The sequence below is a fragment of the Rhinatrema bivittatum genome, chromosome 2, assembly GCF_901001135.1.
Source record: "Rhinatrema bivittatum chromosome 2, aRhiBiv1.1, whole genome shotgun sequence".
In the NCBI taxonomy this organism is placed as follows: domain Eukaryota; kingdom Metazoa; phylum Chordata; class Amphibia; order Gymnophiona; family Rhinatrematidae; genus Rhinatrema; species Rhinatrema bivittatum.
This window is the reverse complement of record NC_042616.1, coordinates 656,709,628-656,727,736: the sequence shown is the minus strand read 5'-3', so window position 1 is coordinate 656,727,736 and position 18,109 is coordinate 656,709,628. Positions and strand designations below refer to the sequence as shown.

Here is an 18,109-nt window from a genome sequence, read left to right as displayed (position 1 = left end):
GAGTTAGTGCGCACTAACGGGGAGTTAGTGCGCACTAACTCGAGTTAGTGCGCACTAACACGATTTAACGATTTTTAACGATAAATCGTTAGAATTTCTATTGTATCGTGTTCTATAACGATTTAAGACGATATAAACATTATCGGACGATAATTTTAATCGTTGAAAAACGATTCACATCCCTATTAACCACCTCTTCCGGCTCCTCCTTACGACGTGGCAGTTAGTGGTTGGCTGCTGGTACCGTCGGGGCAGTGCTAGCTACCCCCGGAAGTCCAAACACAGTCCTGCAGCAAGTAAATGAAAGGAAAATACTGTTCACGATTCCAGGTAGGCAGACTCCCTCTACCTCGAATATGGTTTTTTGTTTGTAGCAGTTGTTATTTTATTTTCCTTAGGGATATAAAATGTTAAAAAGGTGGGTCATTATGCTTAAACCTGTGCCAATATGTTTGTTGTGGCTGTTATTTCTTATGATGTTGTTTATTGTTCTCTATCTAATGACTCAATAAAGATGAATTAAAGCAAAAAGAAGTTCTTTGAGAGTATTAAAAATTGGTATATAGTAATAGCTATAATTTGGGGATGGTGGTGCCCCTCTCCCCAAAATGTTCCAGCTGCTAGAGCAGAATTGGGTAACCTTGAAGAACCTCTAATTAGATGGAAAACAAATGCCTAAATTTACAAATGATAAACATCTAAACACTGAAGCTCTAGATATATCTCCACTGCCAACCTTAGAGTGTGACTGCTTATAGCAGGGGTGGGCAATTCCGGTCCTCGAGGGCCACAAACCAGTCTGTTTTTCGGGATATCCCTAATGAATATGCATGACATAGATTTGCATACAACTGAGGCAGAGTGCATGCAAATCTATCTCATGCATATTCATTAGGGATATCCCGAAAACCCGACTGGTTTGTGGCCCTCGAGTACCGGAATTGCCCACCCCTGGCTTATAGGATAACACTCCTTATCCAAGATTGTATTTATCATATACAAGCTGTGTTGTGTACTGATGTACTGATATGTATGCAAATGAGATGTGAGTGATGAGCTGTAATCTAAGGTTCATGAGAATGATGATTAGAATAAGAGTAAGAGAAAGGGAGTTCAAGAGTGAAAGTACACTTTGGAGATGGCAAGCATGTTGTGAAAGCAACTGTTAAGCTCAGGACCAAACTATTTTTAAAAGGTGAGTACCACTATCTTTTGTGGTGAAATGGCACTAACTCTTTAAAAGAGACTTTGGCCATGCAAATACAGTATATAGCTAGTGGTAATTAGTAGAAAATGACTTTTTCAGATATCCTTCTAAAGTAGAATGGTTTCCTATTTTTTCATAACAGGAAACAAAATAAGTGGCAAAGTCATTCCCATAGATTATTGTTAGGGCTTCTGTCTAACTTTTATACAACTGGTCCCATGTCTTGTATGTATGATGGATAGATAGGGTGTTTTTAACATTTACAGTTTCTCAGTCGATAGCAGGGCAATCACTTATCAACATTGACTTGTAAAATTTTAACTACAATGCTTTCTGGTTTGATTTTATTATATTTTAATCAACTTTAATTTACTATACTGTCTACTTCAGTTTACAATAAGATCTCTGGATAGGTGAATGACATTTTCAGAGAGATTTTATTATGCTTAAACAGACTATGTAACTATGGAATACAAATACATCAATTAGGCAGATCTGAAGGCCTTGTACAGCATACAATTGATCTAATCTGCAGAAAAAGTATTTTGAGGTGTTTAAAACTAAATTAACTCTGATACTTTGAATCTGTGAAAATCTTTTGGACTGTGGTTTATAGTGAATGATTAGTATTTTATAGAACGTGAGGGAATCTGAAATTTATATGTTAGAAAATGATAAAACTAGAATAGGCTATATAGAACAGATAAAGGAGTTTATGGGTTCCTGTTTCCAAACAGAAAAAAAAGACATTGCCAGAAGCAAATTGAAAAGAAAGAGGCCACATGCATGGTGCTCTTTGGAAGAAAAATCTGGTACAATTTTTTGTTTTGTTCATTTATGTTTCCCATTTGAGTCTATGCTATGTACTGCTGAGCAAAACAACAACTGATAACTATAGCAACAACTCTTGTTTGTGTGACATTACAGCCTTGTCAGAGTTGAGACAGGACAAGGGATAAATCATGCTGAAGCATCTTTTTAATTAGCTTGTAGCTACTATATGGATCAAGTGACACTGACTTACTCCCACAGTAAATTCTGGGCATGTGCAAGAAGCTCTATATTTCATTTAACAATGGATAGGAAAAGATCTGTGCTGACAAATTTTCTCAGATTGTTTTTAAAAAGCTAGAAAAGGTTGGATTTGGCACTGGTAAAGGGCTGTTTTTGATATTCTCTGTTGCAGTGGTCTTACTCATTGTGCACAAAAAGGCAGGGGTAGTGGCACTGCTGCTTTTTTCTTTGCTAGGAAAGATCAGGGTAAGAGTATGTAGATTGCAGCAATGCTAGTGACTTTCTTCTCTCTGTCTTTTCTGAGTGTCTGCAATAGGACAGCAGTAAGGGTGGCACACTGACAGAATAAAATGAAGTCTTACCAGGCTGCCAGTCTTTTTGGTTCTGTTTAACTAACAGTTTTTTTCTGTGTGGAAAAGGAATCAGTCAGCACTAAGGACACACAGCATAGCACACATACACTGTATATATGTGGGTGTATGTGACAGACAGTTCTTAATACAACAGAATGATATTGTGAGTGGGGGGGGGGGGCACAGTATCAATAAACTCCTTTGTGATATCCAAGCTCACAGTAGGCAGTGCACTTCAAATTCCTTCATGTCACTGAAATGAAAAGGGGAGGAGTGAATGGCAGCCTTGGTAAGGGCAGAGGATTTGCTTCAGAAGCAGTGTTAAAAAAGGAATTCCCACCCCTAAATTGAAAAGAGACTTTTTTAGCTGCGTAATGGAAGACTAAGAAGGTAGTTCAAGGTGAAGGCAATTAAAATTTGGAAAGTATGTGCATTACTAACTGTTTTTTCCCCTCTTGTTTTGGAGCAGAGGGAAAAGGTGATACAGCTATCCAAGGTTAGTTTTATTAGGGCAGGGGCAGCAGAACTGCAATGGCCAAAACCAGCAGCATACTCCTCTATGATTACTGTTTCTGAGGCAGTGAAAGCAGTATTTCCAAAAACTGATTCTGAGGAAGAATCTTGTCTGGGATTCTCTGAATCAGAGTTTGAAGAGATAGAAGCTGAAGAAAATGTGGGTGGATTAGTCAGTAGCATCTTAGCAACCAGTGTGGTAATGGGGGAGATAGATGCACTGCCTCAGGAAGAGCAGGCAGGGCATGTAGTGTACACGAGTGATGCCCCTGGCATTTTTCTTCAACCTCAATGCCAGTGCCAGCATATACTCCATGTTATGGTTATGAGGATCTGCAGTACTAGGCTAGACTCTATACATGCAGAATACAGAGATTTTGTATTTATTATACAGCTTGATGGTACTGCCCGGGTAGGACAGTAGTGAAGGCAACTCAGTAGAAGCAGTCCAGGGCTCCTCGGCAGAGAGACCAGTCCCACACTTAGGTAGCTGAAGGGCAGCGCAGGGTAGTAGAGGCAGAACCCAGATGTAGACTCCAAGCACTGAAGCTGAAGGTGAGACAGACTGAGAGTGTTAGTACTCACTGAGCAGTTGGCTGTATTGATGAAGACCCTGGCAGGCAGAAGCAGAACAGATACAGGTGCCAGGTTAGGGATTGCAGGCCCTCGAGGAGCGAGTACCCGGTTTCCCAGATAAGCACCTGAAAGAGAGAAGAAGGGCCCCCAAGGAGTGGGTACCCAGGTTAGTGATGAATTACCCCGAAGGTCAGAGATAGAGCTTCCAGTGGCTGCTGGGAAGCGGCAGAGCAGCTTAGACCGGAGCATTCCAATCCTTGCTAACTCAGTTTGTTAGCAAATGAAGGGCAGGCTAAATACCTGTGCTGACGTCACTCGGAGGGGACACTCACAAGGTTCCCGCCATGATGTGGATAAAGACATGGGTGGCGTGTGCACGCATACCCTAAGGAGAAACATGGCAAACCCTATCGCTGTTGCTGATCTGGGGATGCTGAAGAGAGTGGCATGAGGACACGGTGGCATAAGAACATAAGAAAATGCCATACTGGGTCAGACCAAGGGTCCATCAAGCCCAGCATCCTGTTTCCAACAGTGGCCAATCCAGGCCATAAGAACCTGGCAAGTACCCAAAAACTAAGTCTATTCCATGTAACCATTGCTACTGGCAGTGGCTATTCTCTAAGTGAACTTAATAGCAGGTAATGGACTTCTCCTCCAAGAACTTATCCAAACCTTTTTTAAACACAACTATACTAACTGCACTAACCACATTCTCTGGCAACAAATTCCAGAGTTTAATTGTGCATTGAGTAAAAAAGAACTTTCTCCGATTAGTTTTAAATGTGCCTCATGCTAACTTCATGGAGTGCCCCCTAGTCTTTCTACTATCCGAAAGAGTAAATAACCGATTCACATCTACCCGTTCTAGACCTCTCATGATTTTAAACACCTCTATCATATCCCCCCTCAGTCGTCTCTTCTCCAAGCTGAAAAGTCCTAACCTCTTTAGTCTTTCCTCTTAGGGGAGTTGTTCCATTCCCCTTATCATTTTGGTAGCCGTTCTCTGTACCTTCTCCATCGCAATTATATCTTTTTTGAAATGCGGCGACCAGAATTGTACACAGTATTCAAGGTGCGGTCTCACCATCAAGCGATACAGAGGCATTATGACATTTTCCGTTTTATTCATCATTCCTTTTCTAATAATTCCCAACATTCTGTTTGCTTTTTTGACTGCCGCAGCACACTGCACCGACGATTTCAATGTGTTATCCACTATGACACCTAGATCTCTTTCTTGGGTTTTAGCACCTAATATGAAACCCAACATTGTGTAATTATAGCATGGGTTATTTTTCCCTATATGCATCACCTTGCACATCTACATTAAATTTCATCTGCCATTTGGATGCCCAATTTTCCAGTCTCACAAGGTCTTCCTGCAGTTTATCACAATCTGCTTGTGATTTAACTACTCTGAACAATTTTGTGTCATCTGCAAATTTGATTATCTCACTCGTCGTATTTCTTTCAAGATCGTTTATAAATATATTGAACAGTAAGGGTCCCAATACAGATCCCTGAGGCACTCCACTGTCCACTCCCTTCCACTGAGAAAATTGCCCATTTAATCCTACTCTCTGTTTCCTGTCTTTTAGCCAGTTTGCAATCCACGAAAGGACATCGCCACCTATCCCATGACTTTTTACTTTTCCTAGAAGCCTCTCATGAGGAACTTTGTCAAACGCCTTCTGAAAATCCAAGTATACTATATCTACCGGTTCACCTTTATCCACATGTTTATTAACTCCTTCAAAAAAGTGAAGCAGTTTTGTGAGGCAAGGCTTGCCCTGGGTAAAGCCATGCTGACTTTGTTCCATTAAACCATGTCTTTCTATATGTTCTGTGATTTTGATGTTTAGAACACTTTCCACTATTTTTCCTGTCTCCCATTATTACTGCACTACCAATTTGGTTAGCTTCCCTAATTTCTCTTAGCATTTCACTGTCCATCTCACCATCTTGACCAGGTGGACGGTAGTATACCCCTATCACTGTAGTCTTCCCTGACACACAAGGGATTTCTACCCATAAAGATTCAATTTTGTATTTAGTCTCATGCAGGATGTTTATCCTGTTGGACTCTATGCCATCCCGGACATAAAGCGCCAAACCTCCTCCCGAGTGCTCCTCTCTGTCATTGCGATATAATTTGTACCCCGGTATAGCACTGTCCCATTGGTTATCCTCTTTCCACCATGTCTCTGAGATGCCAATTAAGTCTATGTCATCATTTACTGCTATACATTCTAATTCTCCATCTTACTTCTTAGACTTCTGGCATTAGCATACAAACATTTCAAAGTTTGTTTTTTGTTTGTATTTTTATTCTGCTTTTTAATTGATAGGGATAAGTTAGAATTTTTTTGCTCAGGTGAGTTTTTAGTTACAGTCACTTGGACTACTTTTCTAATTATTGGAACCTCACTGTCGAGATGCCCTAATTCTAATGCATCATTAGTATCCTTTAAAGATACCTCTCTCCGAACCATGCGCTGCTGAGCGACTGTCGGCTTTCCCCTTTGTTCTAGTTTAAAAGCTGCTCTATCTCCTTTTTAAAGGTTAGCGCCAGCAGTCTGGTTCCACCCTGGTTAAGGTGGAGCCCATCCCTTCGGAAGAGACTCCCCCTTCCCCAAAAGGTTCCCCAGTTCCTAACAAAACTGAATCCCTCTTCCTTGCACCATTGTCTCATCCACGCATTGAGACTCCGGAGCTCTGCCTGCCTCTGGTGACCTGCGCGTGGAACAGGGAGCATTTCAGAGAATGCTACCCTGGAGGTTCTGGATTTAATCTTTCTACCTAAGAGCCTAAATTTGGCTTCCAGAACCTCCCTCCCACATTTTCCTATGTCGTTGTTGCCCACGTGTACCACAACAGCCGGCTCCTCCCCAGCACTGTCTAAAATCCTATCTAGGTGACGCGTGAGGTCCGCCACCTTCGCACCAGGTAGGCATGTTACCAGGCGATCCTCACGCCCACCAGCCACCCAGCTATCTACATTCCTAATAATCGAATCACCAACTATGACGGCCGACCTAACCCTTCCCTCCTGGGCAGTAGGCCTTGGGGAGATATCCTCAGTGCGAAAGGACAATGCATCACCTAGAGAGCAGGTCCTTGCTACAGGATCCTTTCCTGCTACACCTGGTTGGTGCTCTCCCATTATGAGACCTTCTTCCTCCAAGGCAGCACCAGGGCTGCCAGTCTGAAGTTGGGACTTGACTACTATGTCCCTGAAGGTCTCATCTATATACCTCTCTGTCTGCCTCAGCTCCTCCAGGTCTGCCACTCTAGCCTCCAGAGATCGAACTCGTTCTCTGAGAGCCAGGAGCTCTTTGCATCGCATGCACATGTACAACTTTTCACCGGTGGGTAAAAAATCATACATGTGACACTCGATGCAAAAGACTGGGAAGCCCCCCTCTTGCTGCTGGACTGCTGCCTTCATCTCAATTTTGATCAGTTCCTAGTTAAGTTTTAGGTTGCTATGGGAGTAGGAATGTGTCTAACTTCCTTTAAATGTATTAGTGAATTCACTATGTGTCTGGTAGTGGCCTACCGGGGTCTGATCAAATTCTCAATAAAGTTTTTGTTGATGTTTTTTTTTTTTTGTGAAAGTGGCACCTGCCTATAAATTAAGGGATGAGCTAGGGGTGGGTGGGCAAGGGGTGGGAGGGTTGGGAAATCCAAACAGTCTAACTTCAGTTAGTCAGCCTGAGTGACTCACTGCTCCCTTGATTAACAAATGTTGGTCCCTATTCAAACCTAATCACACTACCTCAACACCTTTCCAAGGTGAGTAACTGAGCTGAACTATTCAACTTTTTTACTTTGGTATATACTGCTCCTAGCTTATTTCTAGCTTCTGGCTACTTTTTTGTGGGGGGGGGGGGGGGTTTGTGGGGTTTTTTTTTTCAATACAATGCACTCAGTTAGTATTAAAAACAAACAGTCAGCTCTTTAAAAGTCTGGAGAACACTCAGTTCTGCAGTCTTTTAAAAATAAACACACTATCTACTGCTACCTTATTGACTGACTAAAAATACAAACAGTCTAACTTGTTTATTCACTGCCTACTTACTGCTACCTTATTGACTGACTAAAAATACAAACAGTCTAACTTGTGTATTCACTGCCTACCTACTGCTACCTTATTGACTGACTATTTAAAAATGCAAACAGTCTAACTTGTTTATTCACTGCCTTTCTGACTATTAAAGGCACAAACACACAAACACACTAAATAATATTCCCAAATAGTTAACTTTGCCCCAATACTTTTAAAAAAGTCAATGTCCCAAGCAAAAACTTACTGATTCCTTTCAGCCACCAGCAAGGTGATCCTCTCCTCTCAGTGTTTCCACTGGAATGTGGGTTACTGAGCTCTTTCCTTCTAATTTATAATGTGCTTCTAAGGTAAATTAGTGCAAAACAATCCCTTAGGAGATGTACAGCTTACCAAGGCTTGAGGAGAGAGAAGGAAGAAAGGTGAGGTATAGAGGTTGAGGCCGTCTGAGACCGACGGACGCAACACTCCAAGGATGTAGATGTTATGTTCGGTGTGTCTTGAACTAGTTGTGGGCCCTTGGGTCATGGCGAGTGAAGAATCCACCCACAGGAAGGAGCCCTGTGGGCCCTTACCATAACAGACAAGATCTCAGCAGTGATGGACAACAGAGGAAATAACCTTATTTTACAGCAATGTAGATACGAAGAGCGAAGTAAAAGAGTCAGTACTGTAGCTAGTCAGTCCAGTAGTAATTTGCAGCGTGTAGTGGTCCAGTGAATACCTTCTCTAGGCTTAGCTTGTGCTGGCAATCCCAGTAGTGGTCCGCAGTGCGGGGTACGCCAGACGCCGCTGGTATAGTTGCACAAGACAAGAGGGATCCGGTAGTGGCTTGCAAGCAGGGTAACCCGAGAATCTGTACACCGAAGGTAGTATACTCACACTGGTACTGAAGAAGCAGATGGAGAACAGGCACCGAGGATGATTGGAACAGGAACAGCTGGAGTCATCTGAGAATGATGCAGGAACTCACTGAAATAGAGAGAGACAGAGTATGGCTCTCCGAGGAGCGGATAGCCCTGAGTGCGGCAAGGCCCCCGAGGAGCAGGTACCTAGGTCACCCAGAAGTCAGTGAGGCGAAGTTCCAGAGAGGTGGAACTAGCAGGACGAGATACCTTGCTAACTCATCTTCCAAGAAGTCAGCTGAGTTTAAGTATGGTAGGCGGATGACGTCATGCGGTGGGGACGCCCCCGAGGTTCCCGCCATGATGCGTTTAAGAAGGGAGCAGGCACGTTCTCGCGTGCCATAGGTAACCCCGGATGTAAGATGGCTGCCAGGAGTGCCCACACCATCCCAGGCATGCCAAGAGGGTCAGCGTGTGGAAGCGGAGGTCGCCATTCTGCCCAGACTCGGAGCTGCGTAGAGGAGCTGAGCAGCAAAGGTTGCGGCCGCCTGCGACCGATGGGCGCAACAGTAGAGAAGAGATTGAGAAAGGCATCTCTGAACTAGAGGCACTTTAAAATGAGGGAGGACCTTTGTTTCACTCAGTATATTCACTACAATAATAATATCAGTCAAGGGAAACAAGTGGGGAATCTGACAAACAGATACCCCACTTGGTATGCAGCATCAACTGCACTAGCAGTAACCGCTAGCATTGGCATTAGGAAAAGGTGGCAGTCCTAGTTTATTTATTTATTTATTTATTAACAAATTTATATCCCGCTAAGCCACAACTTAGTGGGTAACAAAATTACATACATAATATCAACAAAGTAAAACACAGTGACTCTGTAATTTCAAGAGACTTAAGATTCCTATGCAAAATAATCCCTCAGACCAATATTTAAGTCAGAAATATCTATATAAAAGACAAACAAGTCTCATAATAACCTATCATTTAAACCAAGTTCATAGCATCATTAAGTTATATCTGAAAACACATAATGACCTAATAACCTAGTAGCCTAGTTAGTAGTTACTCCTTCTGTCACTCTAAGTAAAAGCTGAAGGAAAAGTGTCAAAAAGGAGAGTACTTTTCTCCAAGCTGATCCAACAGCCCCTTCCACCAGTCAGGTGGCAGTCCAGCAGCCCTCTGCTATGCGTCTATGGCAGCAACCCACTCTAGAGTTCATGGGGGGGGGGGGGGGGGGGAGAGCATTGTCTCAGGGCAAGAAGCAGGCAGCATAAAAAATAGTAATGAGGAACATCAGGGACATGACTGCCCTGGATGAGCAGCCCCTACTGGTAGTGGAGAACATGGGCTTTAAGTGTCTGCTGCAAGTGTTAGCACCCAATTACAAAATTCCCTCCAGGACTTAATTTAGTAGGCAAGTGATCCCCATCCTGTACAATCAGTGCCATAATTGCATGCGGGTGCAGCAGGCTAAGGCAGAGAGTTGGTATTTTACCAGCAAAATTCTGGAACAACATGAATGCTATGCATGCTTTCCTCTCCCTGATGGCACATTAGTGGGTTATTGTTGAGGCAGGGGCAAGCAGAAATTCTAGCAGGATTTAGCATCAGGGTGGAGATGGGAGGTGCTGCATACCCAGATGATGGATAGCCACTATACCTCATGCAATATTCTATCAGCCATAAGAAAGATGCTGGAGGGTTGGCAGCTATACCGGAGATACAAGAGTCTTCAGGCAAGTTTTTTTGTGACAAATAGTAGAAAAAAATATACTAAGGACAATAGGAGAAGGGGGCTTTTGGGGTATCTGTTACTTTGCTCACTTGCTACCCTGGGGCTGGGGGTCTCAGGACAATGGGAATCTATTCCTGAAAGACCTGATAGAAAGGTGCAGGAAAATAGCAGGGCATTTTCATTATAGCACGAAGTGTAGGCAGTTTCTCCATGGCAAGCAGGAAGAATTTGGGATGCCTCATAAGTATCCAATTCAAAATGTTGGTACCTGCTTTACCTCCACCTATATGATGCTGCAGAGATTAGTAAAGTAGCAGATACCCCTTCATGATCTGTTTCTGGTGCTAGACTTGATGGAAAAGGTGGTGTTTTTCAAATTCAATCTGCCTTTGCTGGGCTTTCCAGAATTTCCATGTGAGTGACAAAGTGACTGAAAGGACCTTGGAGGTCCATACCCCAAATATACCAGCTTAGGTTCTTGCTGCCACTCTGCCTACTGCCATATCTTTGATGTACCTCCTTAAGGGTCATGCTGCTACTATGCCTAGTTGCCATCCCTATGATGTATGAATATGGAAATTTTGGTGCCTCCATGTTGTTTTCTATTTGGATCTCAATCTAGTTTTCTTGCCCCACTTCTTTCTTTGTTTTTTTTGTGGTGTTTCGCCCCCAGATAAAAATGTGAAGAAAGAAAATAAATACAAGTTTTACCTTCAACCCCCACTTATTTTCTGGTTCTTTGTTTTGTTCTATTCCTCTATAATCTAAGCCCAGTACACCAACCCTACTTCTTTTTTCATATTCTAGCGTGTTTTGTACCCAGAAAAAAATATGAAAAAAGAAAAAAAAATAAAGTTTCTCTTCCCACCCCACCTATTTTGTTATTTTTTTACTTACTGTCTAGGCCTTTGTGCTGTTTGCAATGGACTGCACACTATTCCTTGGGGGTTATGACAATTTTGTGCTGTTTGCAATTCTCCATACTAAATCTTGGGAGCCAGGGCTCATCAGCATGTACTAGCTTTACAATTTCTGTAGTTATCCAAATAACAGATGGAACCATGACTGATTTAATGAGCCATTAGCAGCTTCACTGAACCAGCCATGAATACTTAACAAGTGCATGCTTCTATGGCTCAATCTAGTTTTTGACAGAAGCATATGGTACTCCCACTCTGGTTGACTTTGAACATCTTTTCAAATCCTCTTCCCTTATGATATTTGATGACTTTTGGTCGTCCTAGCCATCCATTGCTTTGCATGCTTGCTGCAATACTCCTCAGGCTTTTGAGACCAGGGATATTTCTATACTGAGGCAGGGTAAGGTGGCCACCTCAGGCAGCAAAATTTTGGAGCAACAAAAAGTGCCCCCAAAACTCCTAGTGGCTCCCTTACTTTGCCACCTGATACATTTTTAGCTAAATGTCATCTGGGGTTTCCACCACCAGCCGGCAGCCAAAAAAGGAGGGGGTCCTGAATGCTACCAGCTCATCAGTGGCAGAAAGAAGAAAGGAGGCCTCGTGCACCTCTGGTGGAGCCCAACTTACTGGTGGCAGAGAGAAGAGAGGGTGCCTCGTGCAACATTGACAGAGGCTAACCAGCCGACAGCTGAAGAACAGAAGTGGTCCAGTGGGCTGATGGTAGCCGAAAAAGAAGAAGAGGCACTGCCAATGGCTGAAAATAAAAGAGGTCTGGAGCTGCTGGCAGCCAAAATGGAGAGAGCACTTGTGACTGAGGTAAAGTGTGTGTGTGTGTGTGTGTGTATGTGTATGTATGTGTGTGTGTGTGTGTGTGAAAGAGCATGTGAGCATTTGTGTGTTTATATGAGGCAGCATGTGTGAGTATCTGTGTGCATGTGTGAGAGAGCATGTGTGGTGAAGAAAATGTGTGAGTGTGAGAGAAGTAGCAGATGTGAGAGCATCTGTGTGCATGTGTGATAGAGTATGTATGTGAGCATCTATACATGTGTGAAAGAGCATACATGAGAGCATTTGTGTTCATGTGTGACAGAGCATGTGTGAGAGTATGTGCATGAGTGAGAAAGAACATGTGTGAGAGCATCTGTGTGCATGTGTGACAGACCATGTGTGAGAGCATCTGTGTGTATGTATGTAACAGAGGATGTGTGAGAGCTTTTATATACATATGTAAGAACATGTTTGTGTATGTGTGTATGTGTGCTGTGAGAGAGAACATGAACATGTGTGTATATATAACAGGAGAAAATTCATCCCCAACTCCTAGGTAACAGGAAAGCAAAGGTTTCTAGGTATGGAAAGCAGAGATTTTTTAATTGTAATTACTGGGTGTTATTTGATTTTTTTAAATTATTGGCTGATATTCTATTCATCAGCTGTTTTGAAATAAACATTTTTTTAGAATGTTTTTACTATTATGATTGATGTTTTGAATTCCTTCATTTTATTGTTTTGAGGAATAGCATTTCTATTTTTCCATTGTTCTGCATCCAGTCTCACTTGTTGAGGTACCAAGTTCATTTCTGTTTATACATTTTGGTTTCTTTATTTTGTATTTGGTGAGTATCAGTCTGGTGAGGATCATAGCTATAATACAATTTGTGATAAAGACTGCAAGTTGCATTTCAGCCTTTGGAGAAGAGAGAGAGAGAGAGACAGAGACAGAGACAGAGCCAGAACCTCAGCCTCTGGGGAGATCTTTATAGTATTCGATTATTTATATCACTATAGGAGGGCCAGCTAATAACTCTAGGTGAGGTTTTGGTGGTGGTTTAGGGTTTAGGGGCCAGTTTGACATGCAGAGTGAGATGTACGAGCAGCACAGTACACCTCGGTGAAGATTTGACGTCATTTGGAGTGAGAAAAGTCTCACAAAGATGAGATTTCTACAATGTTCTCTTGCCCTAGCTTGATGGTCTCTGCATGTTAAACTGGCCCCTAAACCTTAAACCACCACCAAAACCTCACCTCGAGTTATTAGCTGGCCTTCCTATAGTGATATAAATAGTTGAATACTATGAAGGTCTTCCCAGAGGCTGAGACTCTGGCTCCTTCTCTTTTTTCACTCTTTCTCTCTCTCTCTCTCTCTCCTCCAAGGGCTGAAATGCAACTTGCAATCTTTATCACAAATTGCATTATAACTATTTCAGGCATATTGTACAGCTTAACACCAGGAAAAAAGGTGTAGTTATTTCCAGCATTAAAAGCATGCATAATGCTAGTGCACCATGCAATATTGCCCCTCATTTTCATTAATCCCACCCAAACCCTTCCCCAATCCAACCCTATGAAAAATTTGCATTTTTGCATTGCGATACCATTAATATCTCATGCATTATGCCATTAACACATGAATTATGGCGTTATCGTGGGCTTTAACACCATAACGCACTTTGATGAATGACCCTGTAAGTTATCCGGCTAACTCCAATATTCAGAGTTATCCAGATAACTTAGCCGGCTAAGTCTGGTCAGGCCAAGGAGCTGTCCTAATGTTAGCCTGCTAAAGTTAGTAGGGTGACTTTAAGATAGCTGGCTATATTCAATAGTGCAACTATAGAGCTTTCTACCAATTTGGTTGGTGCCCTTTTCCCCTCATTTGGAACCTTGAAGTGCTCTTTCCATTTTGGGTGGCTGTTTTATGCCTCTCACGATACGTTGGGGGTCTTCATGCCATGTTTTAAGCTGCTGTGACCCTCTATTGCTGCTTTGTTCCCCTTTCATAGTGCCTAGAGTTGTTCACGCCACATTTGGTCCCACTTTGACAGTTTGCTGGAACCCTTTGCCCCACTTTTGCAGCCTTGGGGTAATTTGGCAACTTTTGCTACTCTTTTGCATCTCTAAAGTACCTTGGAGAACTCCTGCCACTGCTGGTTAAATTTTGCCACATTGTGGGTCCTGGATTTTTCATGCCCCTTTTGGTGCCACATTCTCATGGTCTTGATACATTGGCATGCCTTCACTCCCTGATGATGTCTACCAACCAGTTTCATTAGATATGATTAGAAAAGCCCAATGTGGGAGCCCAAAATAGAATGCATTGCTTCCACCATTGTCTATAATGGTAAACAAATGAACAAATAAAATGAATACATTAAACATTTTTTAATCAAACCAAATGAATGACTTTGGCCTACAAAATGAATGAACAAACCAAAATTAGTTTTATGACTGCACATCCCTATTAAGCAAATACATTTTCTCAGTATTACTTTTACATCATACTTGATATTCTTCTTCACATAAACATCCTGAAGCGCATTACATTAAAACATTATAATAATAAAACAAACAATAAAAATAAATAACAACAGTATAAATTCATTATAGTAGAAAAAAATTGAAAAAATTAAGTTAGCATAGCAAACATATTAGGCAATTCAAGTAAGCAAATTATTTACCCAGGAATAACCAGCCCTTTAACCTCTTCCTGAAGACCAGGTAATAAGACTCTGAACATATGTCATCTGGGAGTGACTTCCATATACTTGGGGGAAATAGGAAAAAGCAAAGTGATGAGTAGATTTTAGCTTAATCACAGAAGGAACCTGTAGTAACCCTTTCTTTGAGGATAAAAATTATCTTGCAGATATATAGTACAACGGTAGATTAGCGAGGCACTCGGGACCAGGATGATTTAAACATTTTTCAATGATAGAAAGGATCTTAAATCAGATCTTAAATGGGACTGGTAGCCAATGAAGCTCCTTCAGTACGGTTTCATATGATCTTTAGCTTTAAACACTGTTTAAATGCTCTGGAGGAGCTGAAGAAGGTGCAACAAACTCAAGGGTTGACTCTGATACACGAATTGCAAATTAGAAGGTGAAGGTGATGGACCAAGAGCAAAACCTAAGGGCATATGGAAGGTGGGGTGAACACATAACACTTTACTGAGGAGGTAGCATTCAAAGTACAGTCACAACTGGAAGTTGACAAGGCTATGGGAACAGACCAAGTTTTGCTTTTTCCAAAGACTGAGAGAGAAGACAAAAATGATGTGAAAACTTACAGACATTTTACTTTAACTTCTGTGGGTGAGCAAAATAATGAAAACTTTACTGAAGTAAAGCCAGAGAATTACAGGATCCAAGGCAATATGGTTTCTCAAGGGGAAGATATTGCCAAAGAAACCTGATTGATTTCTTTGATAAGGTGCTCTTAGTAGTAGATTGGGGAAAAGAGGGAGGTAGGGGGAAGGAGTGCAATAGATGTGGCCTATCTAGATTTCAGTAAAACCATTGAAACTGTTCCACACAGAAGACTGATGAGCAAGCTAGCCAATCTGAGAGTTAAAAGAAAAATGATAAACTGGGTGAGAAGTTGGTTAAACAACAGAACTTAGAAAGCAGTAGTCATTGGGAATATACCTTGCTTAAGGGAAAATGAGCAGTGGGGTGCCACAGGGATCAGTCCTCTTCGATGTCCTTCTAAGTAAAATTGTAGAAGGAAGAATAGAGAAAATGTTTCTGTTTGGGAATGATATGAAAATCTGCAACAGAGTAGAAATATCATGTCTACTCTCTAGCATGAACCTGTTTAATGTTTGGGTACTTGCCAGGTACTTGTAACCTGGATTGTCCACTGTTAGAAACGGGATGCTGGACATGACGGACCCTTGATTTGACCCAGTATGGCAACTTCTTATGTCCTTCTGACTAAAAATGTAAAGAATGGTCAATAGTTTGGTATTCTAAAAAAGATGCAAACGTGTGCATTTGGGTGAAGAAATCCAATTACCACATGTCATTTTAGAGTGGAATAACTATCAGTCACTGAACAGAACATATGTGGGATTCATCATCTCTTATGATCTCAGGGTAACCAGACAATTTGTCAAAGCAGTTGGGAAAGTTAATAGTATACTTGGGTGCATGAAGAGAGGTATCACTTGTCAGGATGTGGAGGAGTAGCCTAGTGTTAGAGCAGTGGGCTATGAACCAAGAAAGCCAGGGTTGAAATCCCACTGCTACTCCTTGTGCCCATGAGCAAGTCACATCACTCTCCATTGCCTTAGGTTCCAAACAAGAATGTGAGCCCTCTGGGGACAGGGAAATACCTACAGTAACTGAATGTAGTCCACTTTGAAGTGGAATATAAATCTACATATATACGTTCTATCACCACTATAGAGATCTCTGATGAGGTAATTCTGGAAAGACATTGAGATAGAGGAAGCAATTAAAAGGAGAGCCACCAAATTGTTGCAAGGCCTGTGCACAAGCTAAGGGGAGGGATTCTTAAAAAGAAGGTGAGAAAATACGTTTTAATTGAGAGGATGGTAGATTTATTTATTTATTTATTTATTTATTTAAAGCTTTTTTATACCGGCATTCATGATAGGATCACATCATGCCGGTTTACAGGAAACAAGGGGGTGATAACCTAGAACATTTAACAGGTGACAAGAAGCAAAAAAGTTACAATAAAACAGGGGAGGAGGAACTGGGAGAAGATAAGAGGCTTGAAAGGTTTTTAGGAATGAGAACAAAAAACAACAAGGATAACTATTTACATAGTACTGGAATGTAACTTAGTGGTTGCAATTTTGTAGATACCTGGACCAGACATCCAGTGATGAAGACAGGAGCCAAGACAATGGCAGAATTCGAGCCAAGCTCAAGGCTCCTTAATTGTGAGAAAAGGGAGGAAGAAGATCACAGATTAAGTAAAACAGTGGTTTCTTTTATAGTATCTTTTGTTTTTTCCACACAGTAATCCCACTCATACCTGTAGGATTTCTTGATTTCTTCATGTGTTGCTCCCTTTTCCAGCCCCAGAATTTGATACAATGCATCTCCTGATGTAGATAGAGCACGTTGCCTTTGTTCAGCCATTTTATTTCAGACAATTCTGAGATAGAATAGAAAAATAGAACTAGAACTACATATTCAAGAGGAAACCATTTTCTATGTTTAATAAAGATAGTTCTGAACTTTAGGTAATAATGTTATAAAACAATAGCATTGCCTTTTAATAGCTTTTAAATAACCACAGTGTCATCTTTTAATTTTACAAAATGTCTTAGGAGGCACCAAAGAAATGAAAAGCTGTACAATTGCCATAATATGTATTAGATGTTCAGTGAGAAATTCTTTTAATGAATTAAGCTCCTTCTTATTTTTTTTGAATAGGGGTCAACAAGAGACTGAGATATCATTATATCATGTATTCACTTTGACCAAGGTTTATAATTTTCTTCTATTTATAGCAAGCATAGTGCCTGTGTTTAAAAAAGGGGTGTGGCTAGGCAAATTTCCTATACAGAGAGAGAGAGAGAGCCTTGACAGAGGAATGGGTCAGTTTATATCAGTGTAACAGGCGGAACTTTAAACTCGGGTGAGAGGTGAGGGAGGTTTGGGGGGGCAGTTTAAGATGTATCTTAATAAGTTATTTAGCTATATCTGCAAAATAAGAATGCCCATATTCCGCCCCCCCCCCCCCCCTCAGCTCCCTTCCCAATATGGTACATGGCTGACTCTAGTGAACATCCCTATTCTCTCTCTGATCTTCACCTTCTTATTCAAAATGCAACTAAAAACACACTGGCAGACACACATACATAAATAACTATGCACCCAAGCTTTATTAGTAAAAGCTTCCTGACAACAGAGTATATATTGTTGCGGTCCTGGCCGCGAGCACCGCGGCCAGGCCCTTACCTCTTGATTCCCGGACCTGCTTCCGCCTCCAGAGTCCTGGCCTGCGGCCTGTTTGGCGGTGCCCCCGCTGGGGCAGCACCACCAGGAAGGTTCCGGTGGACGCCCTGTCCCTAGGCAGGAAACGGGCGCCTTTGTAGCCCGTTTCC

The 18,109-nt window shown here is 41.8% G+C and overlaps 1 protein-coding gene across 1 annotated transcript in view; it reads right to left on the bottom strand.

The window, feature by feature from the left end:
* The window catches only part of DNAJC5B (DnaJ heat shock protein family (Hsp40) member C5 beta), a 106,497-nt gene that overhangs the window by 42,442 nt on the left and 45,946 nt on the right, over positions 1-18,109 (bottom strand). Inside the window, exon 2 of the mRNA XM_029591392.1 lies at positions 17,032-17,154. Within this exon, the coding sequence (XP_029447252.1) occupies positions 17,032-17,138 (107 nt within the window). The 5' untranslated portion in view covers positions 17,139-17,154. The remainder of the gene's footprint in view (positions 1-17,031; positions 17,155-18,109) is intronic.